General features: G+C 42.1%; 1 protein-coding gene across 4 annotated transcripts in view; it reads left to right on the plus strand.

Annotated features, from left to right (window-relative positions):
- LOC123581154 (zinc finger protein 501) overlaps positions 1-9,824 on the plus strand; it is a 22,460-nt gene extending 12,636 nt beyond the window's left edge. For all 4 annotated transcript variants that reach the window (XM_045446936.1, XM_045446934.1, XM_045446933.1 and 1 more), the window contains one exon: positions 3,146-9,824. In XM_045446936.1, coding sequence (XP_045302892.1) covers positions 3,146-4,416 — 1,271 coding nt within the window. In that variant the 3' untranslated portion in view covers positions 4,417-9,824. The remainder of the gene's footprint in view (positions 1-3,145) is intronic.
- Positions 9,825-13,288: the final 3,464 nt, after the last annotated feature.

The raw sequence follows: 13,288 nt of genomic DNA on the forward strand, positions 1-13,288 counted from the left end.
ACTTTGGCTATTGTCGATAGTGCTGCTATAAACATGGGGGTGCACGTGTCCCTTCGAAACAGCACACCTGTATCCCGTGGATAAATACCTAGTAGTGCAATTGCTGGGTCGTAGGGTAGTTCTGTTTTTAGTTTTTTGAGGAATCTCCATACTGTTTTCCAGAGTGGCTGCACCAGCTTGCATTCCCATGAAATCAACGTTTTAATATTTGTTAATTATATGTTTGGGTGTTAGGTTCTAAACTAGGCTTTTTCATATATTTTTTATCTCTGCAGGATAAGGTGACTTTTTGTCTCAGACCAGATTGTCACAGATTGACTAAAAATCAATCTCTGAGTTTCCCCTTGCCTTTCTCTCTATGTAAGTGGACGCAGCATAGTATAGTGGTTGAGTGCAGATTTTGAAACCACTTTGTTCAAAGCCGGTCTCAACTACTTACTAGCCCTGTGACCTTTGACAAGTGAATTATCCTCTCTGTGACTCAAATTCCCCAGCTATAAAATGGGGATAATGATTGCACTTAACTCCTAGATTTGCTGTGAGGATCAAATGAAGTAATCCAAGAGAAATGCTTCGACTAGTACCTAGCTAAATGCTAAGTAAATGGTAACTATTAAGTCCTGGTAACTTTTTTGTGATAGATACCATGAATTTGACCTGATCATTTCTATCCAACTAGATACTGCAATAGACTGCCAGCTAGTTTTACTTCCTTTGGTCTTATCCTTATCTAACTGACGCAGCATATCACTACTAGATTCCCCACTCTGCCAGTTCTTTATTATTCTACCTGCTTCTAAAGCTTTTGTTACTACCTGCCTAACCGTTTTATCTTCTGTATTCTCCAACTCGAACCCTTAACACCAGACAAGCAGTCTCTTATTTTCTTCCGCCAACTGTGTGTTCTCCAAATATTTGGGATTTAATTCCTCCACTCCCCTTAGCTGAAAGTCCATTTGCCTTTAACTTATTTCTGTCTATTTGCTTTTTAAAATCCCAGGCACTTCCCTGATTATGATGTGTAGCTCACAACATTGTATTATATTGATTTACTTTATTTTTTTAGTTATTTTATTTTTATTTTTTTAATGTTTATTTATTTATTTATTATTTATCTTTTTAAAAAAATTTTTTTTAACTTTTTTTTTTAATTTATTTTTGAGACAGAGAGAGACAGAGCATGAATGGGGGAGGGTCAGAGAGAGAGGGAGACACAGAATCCGAAACAGGCTCCAGGCTCTAAGCTGTCAGCACAGAGCCTGACGCGGGGCTCAAACTCACGGACTGTGAGATCATGACCTGAGCTGAAGTCGGACACTTAACTGACTGAGCCACCCAGGCGCCCCAATGTTTGTTTATTTTTGAGACAGAGAGAGAGAGATCATGAACGGGGGAGGGTCAGAGAGAGAGGGAGACACAGAATCTGAAGCAGGCTCCAGGCTCCAAGCTGTCAGCACAGAGCCCGACGTAGGACTTGAATTCACAGTCCGTGAGATCATGACCTGAGCCTAAGTCAGAAGCTCAACTGACTGAGCCACCCAGGCACCCCTTTAAAAAATTTTTTTTTAACAGTTATTTATTTTTGAGAGTGAGAGAGACAGAGCATAAGCGGGGGAGGGGCAGAGAGAGAGAGGGAGACACAGAATCCGAAGCAGGTTCCAGGCTCCAAGCTGTCAGCACAGGGCCGACGCGGGGCTAGAACTCACAGACTGCGAGATCATGACCTGAGCTGAAGTCAGACGCCCAACCGACTGAGCCACTCAGGTGCCCCTATATTGATTTATTTTATGTAGAGTCATGGTTGGAATAGAAATTAAAGACCGTTTAAGCCTGAAAATAAACATTTTTAGCATTTTTAACTTTAATCCCAAAATTCTTACTCAGAAGCCTAGGATTTGGAGCGGGTATCCTGACAAGTTGGGACCAATCTGAGCATGTAGAGATTTGGCCTTCTCCTCCCTACATGCTGCTCATTTTTTTAAACGTATATATTTTTAAGTTTATTTATTTATTTTGAGAGAGAGAGAGAAAGAGGGAGAGCAAGAGCATGTGATCAGGGGAGGGTTAGACAGAGAGGGAGAGAGAATCCCAAGCAGGCTCTGCACTGTCAGTGCAGAGCCCGATGCGGGGCTGGAACTTACAAACCACGAGATCATGACCTAAGCTGAAATCAAAAGTTGGACGCTTAACTGACTGAGCCACCCAGGCGCCCCTCATTTTTTTTTTAAACTTCATTCCATTTAATTGTTTATAGTTTGTTGTTATTGGGCAATCAAAGGTGATCAGTTACTTCCTTTTTTTTTAATCTTTATTTCTGAGAAAGAGAGAGAGAGAGAGTGTGTGTAAGCGGGGGAGGAACAGAGAGGAGACACAGAATCCCAAGCAGGCTCCAGGCTCTGAGTTGTCAGCACAGAGCCCGACGCAGGGCTCGAACCCACAGACTGTGAGATCATGACCTGAGCTGAAGTCAGATGCTTAACTGACTGAGCCACCCAGGCACCCCAATCAGTTACTTCTTAATCACCAAGCTTTGTGATGGTGTAAATTTGTCGATCTGGACCACTTTGAATGCCAGCTTAGAGAAACTGTGTCTCATCTTGAGGCAACAGAACCACCAGAGATTTTTGTTTAACAGCGACAGTTTTGAAGGTTAGTCTGTTAGCAGTGATTGGGAAATACTAGGATGGGGAAGGATTGGTGGCAAGGAGATCAGCTACTGATGGCTATTCTCAAAGCACGAAGCACAGAAGCTCCAGTGGGGGGGTAATAGGGGGCAATCCCTGAAAGACTGTCTTCTCTGTCTCTGCCACACCCGGTTTCTAAAATCTTATCTGCCATTTCCCCACATCACCTCTGTTTAGTCTTCTCTGTTATTCTTTCTCATCTCCTACCCTACTAGGTAGAGGAATTTTGAGTACCTGCTCACTGTCTCCCTTTTGTGCAGCTGAACTTCTTTGCCCCCCCCGCCGCATCTTTGTTTTCTCATGTTCTCTCAAGATTGCAAAGCTATTTTTGAGAGCTTTCGAGTTCCTGTGTTCCCTGTAAGCATTTTTTCATTTGTTTGTTTTTCATTATTTTCCTACCACATCAAATATTTTTCTTTCCTGTGTAGGAAATGGTACATGTGTATTTTTGTTTCTTTCAGACTGGGAGACAAGACCAGAGAGTAAGGACCTAACTCCAGAGCAGGATATTTCTGAAGAAGAATCAGCCCCTGGGGTGTTAATAGCAAGATTTCCAAAGGAAAGTTCCAGTGAATACGAGGATTCTTCAGAGAGTCAGCAGGAAAACCATGAGAAACATTTAATACAGGAGGTTGTCACTCAGAAGAAATCCTCTGGGGAGAGAAGTTACCAGTGTCATGAATTTGGGAGAAGTTTTAGTCGAAGGTCATTACTTGTTCAACAGCAAGGAGAGAGACTACATAACTGTGATTCATTTAAAAAGAACTTAAAACAAAATTCAGATCTAATGAGGCACGAGAAAGTTTGTGCAGAAAAGAAACCTTGGCAGTGTAATGAGTGTGAGAAAGCCTTTAGTTACTACTCAGCTTTTGTCTTGCATCAGAGAATTCACACAGGAGAAAAACCCTACGAATGTAATGAATGTGGTAAAGCTTTTAGCCAGAGTATACATCTTACGCTACACCAGAGAATTCATACTGGAGAGAAACCCTACGAGTGTCATGAATGTGGGAAAGCCTTCAGTCACCGCTCTGCCCTTATTCGGCATCATATAATTCATACTGGAGAGAAACCCTATGAATGCAATGAATGTGGGAAGGCCTTTAATCAGAGCTCATACCTCACTCAACATCAGCGAATTCATACTGGAGAGAAACCTTATGAGTGTAATGAATGTGGGAAGGCCTTTAGCCAAAGCACATTCCTTACCCAGCATCAGGTCATTCACACTGGAGAGAAACCCTATAAGTGTAATGAATGTGGGAAAGCCTTTAGCGATCGATCAGGCCTTATTCAGCACCAGAGAACTCATACTGGGGAGAGGCCTTATGAGTGTAATGAGTGTGGGAAAGCCTTTGGCTACTGTTCAGCCCTGACTCAACACCAGAGAACTCACACTGGGGAGAAACCCTATAAATGCAATGATTGTGCCAAAGCCTTCAGTGACCGCTCAGCCCTCATTCGTCATCAGAGAACACACACTGGAGAGAAACCTTACAAGTGTAAGGACTGTGGAAAAGCTTTCAGCCAGAGCTCATCTCTTACAAAGCATCAGAAAACTCACACTGGAGAAAAACCCTATAAGTGTAAGGAATGTGGAAAAGCTTTCAGCCAGAGTTCATCCCTTTCTCAACATCAGAAAACTCATGCTGGAGGGAAAACCAAAGAATACGGAAAAGCCTTTAGTGAGCATTCAGCCTTTGGCCAGCAAAAGAGAATTCATACTGGATAAAGACTATGTAAATGTGGTACATTTGGAAGATTTTTATTGAGCATTTACTAAACGTGGTATGAGCGCTACAAAGGAGTTTAAGAATGTGTCACAAACAAGATATTAATTGAGAAGTCATTGTTGACATGGGACATAGCTTACTTAGAATGTGAAGGAGGAGTTTTACATTTTTTTCAGTGCAACAGAGGACTTTGAATTTCCCTGGGGAAAGAGGAAGATTATTTCCAGCACCCTAATGTGTATGTAAGCTTCCAAATCCTTGAGAGAGAAACAGGGTGTGCGATGATGGAAAGAAGACATCTTGTCTGGGCTGGGTCATCTCTTAATGCTAAGGAGATGGAGTTTTAAAGAGATGAGTGGTTCTTTAGGGAAGTTGCAGAGGCAGAAATAAGAGATTGAGAATTCACAATGAGTTTGTCCAGGGTTGAGAGTGGAGGTGAAAGGGAAGTTGTCCTTAGGCTCAAGTACAAGGGCACTTAGGAGGTAGATGGGAAGGAGAGAGAAAGAGAACCGGGGGAATGAACTCAAGAAATGTTGATTGAGATAACTGCTCAAACGAGTGCTCCCAACTGGGGAAATATTCATCAGTTGGTCAGTTGCAGTTTCTACCCTGAAGCCAAGGAACACTGGCCTGGCAGTCTGCTTCTGCACTTTCTGTCTTTGAGATCTTGCTTGCTGATTTGCTGCCTGCTAAGAATCGCGTTAACTCCAAGGGTCAAGACTGACAGCCTAGAAAGTACAGCAGGGACCTTTGATGTTTTCAGTCTATTTTAAGCTACCTATTTTAAGCTAAGTTCCCTGAGAATGTGCTTATTTATAAAGATGTTACCTCAATTGTCTGTAGTTAGTACTTTAGGCTTATTCATACCATAGGAAAATTTAGTTGTAGACCTGAACTGACATTGCGTATTGGATTGGGAAAGACTTGAAAAGACTCCCAAAATACTTACCTTTCACCATTTTACTCTTGCGTAGAAGCAGACGATGTCTTTGTATATATATTTTTTTCATTGAAACTTCAAAGGTTTGTCATTGCACACATTTTGAGTACTGTGTTTTTAGTTTTCACAAGTTTGTGTGTCTTGATGTGGATTTCTTTAAGTTTATCCTGTTTTATGAACTTCAATCTGTAGGTTTATGTCTTTTGCCATATTTGGGGAACATTTAGCCCTCATTTATTCGAATACATTTTTTCGCCCTCACTCCTTCTCTCCTTCCAGGACCCTGATGACATGAATGTTAGATCTTTGATTGTAGTTCCGAAGGTTCCTGAGGCTCTGTTTTTCTTCCTTTTTTCCCCCCAGTATGTTTTATCTCACTCTTCTCAGGCTACCATAACAAAACACCATAGACTGGGTGGCTCAAACAACAGAATTTCTCAGTTTTGGAGGCTGGGAAGTCCAAGATCAAGGTGTCAGCTTTGGCCTCTGGTGAGGGCTCTCTTCCTGGATTGCAGAAGGCCATGTTCTTGCTGTGTCAAGCCTTTTTTTCCCCTTTTTCTTTTTTCTTTTTCTTTCTTTCTTCCTTTCTTTCTTTCTTTCTTTCTTTCTTTCTTTCTTTCTTTCTTTCTTTCTTTCTTTCTTTCTTCTTCTTCTGTTTGTTTTGTGCTTACAGGTGAGGGAAAGCTTTCTCTTTCTCTTCCTGTAAAGGTTTAAGTCCTATCTGGTTAGGACCCCAGCCTTATGACCTCATTTAACCTTAATTACCTCTGAAAAGCTCTGTGTCCAAATACAGTCACATTGAGAGCACTTCAACTTGAATTTGGGGGACACACAATTCAGTCCATAGCATTCTGCCCGTGGCTCCCCCAAATTCATGACCATGCAAAATACCTTTGCTCTATCCCAGCATTCCCTCAGATCTTAACTCATTCCAGCATCAAGTCTGAAGTCTTACCTAAGTATCACATAAATCAGATCTGTGTGAGACTTGAGGTGTAATTTAACCTGAGGCAAAATTCTTGTCCAGCTGTGAACCTGTGTAACCAGATAAGTTATGTGTTTACAAAATATGATTGTGGGACAGGCATATGATAGATATTGTCATTCCAAAAGGGAGAAATAGGAAAGAAGGAAAGAGTGAGAGGTCTCTAGCAAGTCCAAAACATAGCAAGACAAACTCCATGAAGTCTTAAGTCTTGAGAACAATGCTCTTTGACTTGATGGCCCACCTTACAGACCCACTGAGGCCATGATCCCACTTTCTGGGCCCACTGGTACAGCAGTCCCACCACCAAGGCCCTGTTGGGCATCCCTGCCTCCAAAACTTTGGTTGTTGGCCATCTGGCCTGTTGAAACGGAGGTGATGTCCTCACCCTCTGAAACTGAGGAGGTAGTTTCAAACTGATGATCCTGAAATTGGCTTTCGAGTCATTGTTTTTTTGAAGCATAGAGCATGTCTAGCTGAGTAGCCCTATTGTCTGGTCCTGTAGGATCTAAGAAGTCCCAGTCTTCCTCCATTTGTCTAGTTTTCCTGTCCCTTTAGTCCCAGCTGGCAGTGTTTCTTTTGGTATAATCCCATTTTTATTCCTGGCTTCTGTGAAGAAGGCTGAACTTAATCATACCCATGAGTCACACCCATGATCTCTTTTTCAAGTGGTTGTTTAAGCCACACCCTAAGTGTCCTCTTCCGAACCAGTTTTCTCAGTTTTGCAATATGGGTGGACAGAATTTTCCAAATCTCCAAGTTCTAGGGTTTTGTTTTTTGTTTTGTTTGTTTGTTTGTTTGTTTGTTTGTTTGTTTTTGCTTAACAGTTCCTTCTTCGGTTCATCTCTCTCCTCTCATATTTTGTGATAAGCAGGAAGGAGGACCCAGGCTGCACGTTCAATACTTTGCTTGGAAGTCCGTGTTGAACGTCCAGTTTCATTGCTCACAAGCTGTACCTTCCACAAAACACTAAAACACCGCTCAGCCCGGTACTTTGCCACTTTACTACAAGGATTGCCTTCCTTCCAGTGTCCAGTAATGTGTTCCTCATTTCTGAGATTTCATCAGAATGGGCTTTAACATCCATATTTCTAGTATGCACCTCAAAACCGTCAGACTCGACCTGTTACCCAGTTCCAAAGATGCGTCCACATTTTAAGGTTATTTGTTAGAGCAGCACCCCTCTCCTAGGTACCCAAATCTGCTTGAGGGTGCCATTACAAAATACTGTAGACTGGGGGGCTCAAGCAACAGAAATTAATTTCTCATAGTTCTAGAGGCTGGGAAGACCAAGACCAAGGTGCCAGCTGATTTGGTTTCTGGTAAGAGGGTTCTCTTCCTCGCTTGTAGATGGCCACCTTCTTGCCGTGTCCTCACAGCCTTTCCTCTGTGCGTGCATGTGGTGTGGAAAGAATCCTCTCTTCCTGTTCTCACAGGGCTACCAATCCTATCAGCTTAAGACCCCATACTTATGACCTCATTTAATCTCAACCTTCTAAAAGCCCTTTCTCTAGTCACCCATGGGTGGGGGGCGGTTAGGACTTCAACATGAATTGGTGGTTTTGGAGTGGTTGACATATAATTCAGTCCATAGTAATTTTCTCTCTGTTCTTCAGGTTGGGTATTTTATATTGTTCTCTCTTCAACTTCACTGATTCTTTCTCTGCCCCTTGCAGCCTGATGTTGAGTCCATCACTGGGTTTTATTTCAGGTGTATTTTTCTGTTCCATTTGATTTTCTGTATTCTGTGTTTTTGTTTTTGTTTTTTCCCGAGGCTTTTTTAAACGTGTGTCAAGCATGTTTGTAATTGTCCATTGAGGCATTTTATGATGGCTGTTTTCAAATATTTATCAGGTAATTCTAGCAGCTGTATCATTTCAGTGTTGGCATCTGTGAGTTACCTTCTCCTGCAAGTGCAGATTTTCCTGGTTCTGTGTGTGATGGTGATTTTCAGTTGAACTCTGGACATTTTGAGTGTTATGTTATGAGACTCTGCATCCTGTTCAAAGCGTCTGTTTCGACAGGCTTCCTCTGACACCGCACTGGTGAAGAAAGGGCTGAGGGGAGACTGCCTTGTTACTATAAGTTGGTGTTGGAAATGCAGGTTCACCGGCCTCTACTGACACTTGGATCGGGGTCCTCACTACTGCTGGGTAGGGGTGGGAGTTACAACTCCCCACTAGGCCTCTACTGACACCAAACCAGTAAAGAAGGGGAGAAATATCTTGTCTCTGGGTAGAATTGGAGGGCTACTCTCCCCACAGTGTCTCCAATGACACTGCCAGGGTAGAATGGGGAAGGGGTTGGTTTTGAAAATTCTGTCCCTGACTTGACCCTCTCTGACACCAATGTGGTGTGGGGTTGGGGCATTGAGGAGCCTATCACAGACCGGAGAGGGTAGAGGTGTAGGCTCCCCATTTGGTCTTTAGTGTTTGGCTGGAGTAGGATGGGTATTGTCTAAAAATTGCCTGTCTTGCTAGGCCACTCCTTTCCTCCTCCCTTGTCTAGAAAGAAGAGACTTTTCTTGGGCCTTTTTTTGGCCTGTGCCCGTTGACATTTCTCAGTTGCCAGCTTCGTCAGAATCTGATCTGGGATAAATGAAGCAAAACAAAACAAAACAAAAACCACAACCCAAAGAACTCAGTGCTGTGTTGTTCTCCAGGTCTTGAAGAAGGACCAGTCTGTACTCTCTCCACCTTTCAGAATCATCTTATGTGGTTTTATACATAATATCCATACTCTAGAGAAATAGGGGAAAATACTACTACATGTCCCATGACATCCTTTCATTTGACACCAAAATCACAGGTCAAGTTGTCAAAGCCTTGTGGTGTAGATAGGTCATCTGCAACCAGTTAGGATTAAGGACCAAGAGGAATGCTCACTTGTTCCTCAACTGTAAGTTGGCAAGTTGGTAGGTAGAAACTACCAGGCTGCAAGCTTCATCTACCTTTTAGGGAACTATAGTTTTTAAGTTGAAACACTAGTATTTAATTGTAGATTACAAATTTCAGAAGGAAAGATAGATATGACTAAGAATATAAACTATAGGGTTAATTTTTTTCTTTATATTTGTTCCAAGAGCATGTAAAAACCACTGGAGAATTTACTTAAGAATTTTGGTGGTGTTTTTCTATTATGTATTATCTATTTGTAGATATCTGTTCATTTTTGTTTGGTACATAACACGGGATATCATAGAGAACCAACAAAATAAAGAATGAAAATAATTGGGATTTGGGACAAATCACTTCATCCTTTTAAATCTGTTTCCTCATTTGTATGTTTTTAAAAATGTAATACCTCCTTCAGAGTGGCTAGATTATATAGATAATGGATGCAAAGTAATTTGCAAGCTATCAAGTGCTACATAACTATTAGGTATTGTTGATGTAATCATTTGTGACATGTCCATCATGTATGCTTTATGATGGTGTAGCCCAATAAAAATGACAATGAATATGTCAATGTGTCAAAAATGACGATGGAATGTGTCTTTTTACCTTTTTTTAAAAATAAGTTTTCTTAAACAGTAGTAAAGTCTGCATCTTTTGAGATGATCATATGGTTTCCTTTCATCTCTTAAGGTGGTAAATGACTTATTTACTTATTTAATTAATTTTTATTTAAAATGTTTTTTTTAGGGGCGCCTGGGTGGCTCAGTCGGTTAAGCGTCCGACTTCAACCGACTTCAGCTCAGGTCACGATCTCACGGTCCGTGAGTTCGAGCCCCGCGTCAGGCTCTGGGCTGATGGCTCAGAGCCTGGAGCCTGCTTCCGATTCTGTGTCTCCCTCTCTCTCTTCCCCTCCCCAGTTCATGCTCTGTCTCTCTCTGTCCCAAAAATAAATAAACGTTAAAAAAAACCTTTTTTTAAAAATAAATAAATAAATAAATAAATAAATAAAATTTTTTTTTTTTTTTTTTTTTTTTTTTTTATTTTAAAGAGAGAGAGCACTAGTGGGACAAAGGGGCAGAGGGAGAGAGAGAGAATCCCAAGCCAACTCTGGCGCAGCGTGGAGCCCAGCATGGGGCCCGATCCCACAATTCTGGGATCATGACCTGAGCTAAACTCAACCAACTGAGTCATCCAGACACCCCAATGTAGTAAGTTACAATGATAGATTTTCTAATATCAAAGAATACTTGCATTCTTGGGATTATCCAATTTCATGATTTTTCCCACTTCTGGAAGAGTTTGTGTTCCTTGAATGTTTAGTTGCATTCACCTAGTTAACTGGATTTATTACGTGTGGAGTGTGTACCTTGGTTGGTTTTAGGGGCTCTTCAGATCTTCTATTTTTTTCTTATTTAGATTTTTCTATTACTGAAATTAAAAAAAATTTTTTTAATGTTTATTCTTAAGAGAGAGACAGAGTGCGAGCAAGGGAGGGGCAGAGTGGAGAGAGGGAAGGAGACAGACTCCGAAGCAGCCTCCAGGCTCTGAGCTGTCAGCATGGAGCCCGATGCAGGCTTGAACTCACAAACTGTGAGATCAAGACCTGAGCTGAAGTCGGATGCTTAACCTACTGAGCCACCCAGGCACCCCACTATTTCTAAAATTTTTAAATTGCGTTTTTCTAAAAAAAATTTTTATTTTTTTAAGTTTATTTATTTTTGAGAGAGAGACAGAGGGTGAGCAGGGGAGGGGCAGAGAAAGAGGGAGACAGAGAATCTCAAGAAGGCTTCGCACTGTCAGCACAGAGACTGATGCGGGGCTGGAACTCACAAAACCGTGAGATCATGACCTGAACCAAAACCAAGAGTAGGACCCTTGACCGGCTAAGCCACATAGGTGACCCTAAAAAAATTTTCTTTTGCCATTAAGTTCTTCAAATATTTTTACAGTATTTTGTTTAAAATCCCTGTTTTGGGGCGCCTGGGTGGCGCAGTCGGTTAAGCGTCCGACTTCAGCCAGGTCACGATCTCGCGGTCCGGGAGTTCGAGCCCCGCGTCAGGCCCTGGGCTGATGGCTCAGAGCCTGGAGCCTGTTTCCGATTCTGTGTCTCCCTCTCTCTCTGCCCCTCCCCCGTTCATGCTCTGTCTCTCTCTGTCCCAAAAATAAATAAACGTTGAAAAAAAAAATTTAAAAAAAAAATAAAATCCCTGTTTTACTATGCTATGTCTTTTTCATTCCTGGAAATGCTTATTCATAGCCTCTTTTTCTCTTGCTTGTGTTTCCAGAGGTTTGCCAATTTTACTAGTCTTTTAAAAGGACTAGTTTTGGGACTTTGGGGATTTTAACTGTATAAAGAAGTATCCGTTACATAAATAAAATTCACCCATTTCAAGTGTCCGGTGAGTTTTACAGATGTAATATCCATTTAACCACCACTATAATTGTGTGTGTGGGTTTATAGTACGGTTTCTTCCTTCTCTTTCTCCCCCGTCAATTTCATTGAACTTTTTAATAACCCAACTCTTAGTTTCATTGATTTTTTTCTATTGTTTACCTATTCTCAAGTTCATTTGTTTCTGTCTAATCTTTATAGGTCATGGGCAGAGAGACGGAGAGAAGATGCTGACCTGGGGTTCTGCCTTTATTGGGGTCTGAGGGTTGGGTGCCTAGGATTTCTCGGGTTCACTCTTTGGTGAATTTGAAACATAAGAGCAGGACTTAGGGCACAGGATGGGGAAAGTGGGGTCACTCCAGCTGTCAGTTATGTTACCCAGGGCTTTCTGAAAGGGGAACATGGGTCTCTCACCCAGTTGTTTTACCAGTAACTGACACACAGCTGGCAATATGTGTATTCGAGATGGATGTCTCTGCAATGGATGCTTGGCTATCAAAACCTTAATATCAGACCCTTAGACTACAGTTAGTCTTCCAAAAATATTCCTTCTAGCTCCTTGCTTCTTAGAAAATGGTTGGTTCGGAATATCCAACGCAGATATTTTGCATATCTCTATTGCCGGATCATGTCTCTCTTTACTCCTAGAAATAGAATCATTAGTGTCTTTCTTTTCAATTTAATTTTATTTAAAAAAATCTTTTTTAACATTTATTTATTATTTTTTAGAGACAGAGTGAGACAGAGCATGAGCGGGGGAGGGGCAGAGAGCGAAGGAGACACAGGATCCGAAGCAGGCTCCAGGCTCCGAGCTGTCAGCACAGAGCCCGATGCGGGGATCGAACTCAGAGACCGTGAGATCATGACCCGAGCTGAACGAAGTTGGGCGCTGAACCGACTGAGCCACCCAGGCACCGCTTTTTAATTTTATTTTTAAAGTTTATTTATTTATTTTGAGAGAGACAGAGAGCGCAAGTAGGGAAAGGGCAGAGAGAGACAGAGACGGAGACAGAGACCGAGACAGAGACAACTCCAAGCAGGCTCCGTGCTGCCAGTGCAGAGCCTGATGCAGGGCTCAAACTCATGAAACCATGAGATTGTGACCTGAGCTGAAACCAAGTGTCAGATGCTTCACGCCTGGGCCACCCAGGCACCCTGAGTCTTTAAATACAATCAGATTTGAGAGCCCATTCCAGGACCCCTGGAACAAATTCAGGAAACTTATCCTTAAAATTCTGTTTTTTCCAGAACCACTGTTGGTACCAAATTCTGTATCAGTCAGGGTTCTCCAGAGACACACAACCAATAAGATATATATATATTCTATCGGATAAATAGTGATATTTATTACAAGGAATTGGCTCATGCATTTATGGAGACTGAAGTCCCGTGACCTGTTGTCTGCAAGCTGAGGGCTCAGGAAAGCTGGTTGTGTAAATTCCAGCCCAAGCCCACAAGCCTGAGAACCCAGAGCACAGAGGACAGGAGAAGACCCAGTGTGTCAGCTCAACAGTCAGTCAGGGGGAGCCAATTTAACCCTCTGGCTTTTGGTTCTATTTAGTCCGATAACATATTGGATGATGCCCACCCACCCCGGGGAGGGCCCTCTGATTTACTCAGCCCCTCGATTCGAACACTAATCTCTTCTGGAAACGCT

The sequence above is a fragment of the Leopardus geoffroyi genome, chromosome A3 (genome assembly GCF_018350155.1).
Source record: "Leopardus geoffroyi isolate Oge1 chromosome A3, O.geoffroyi_Oge1_pat1.0, whole genome shotgun sequence".
In the NCBI taxonomy this organism is placed as follows: domain Eukaryota; kingdom Metazoa; phylum Chordata; class Mammalia; order Carnivora; family Felidae; genus Leopardus; species Leopardus geoffroyi.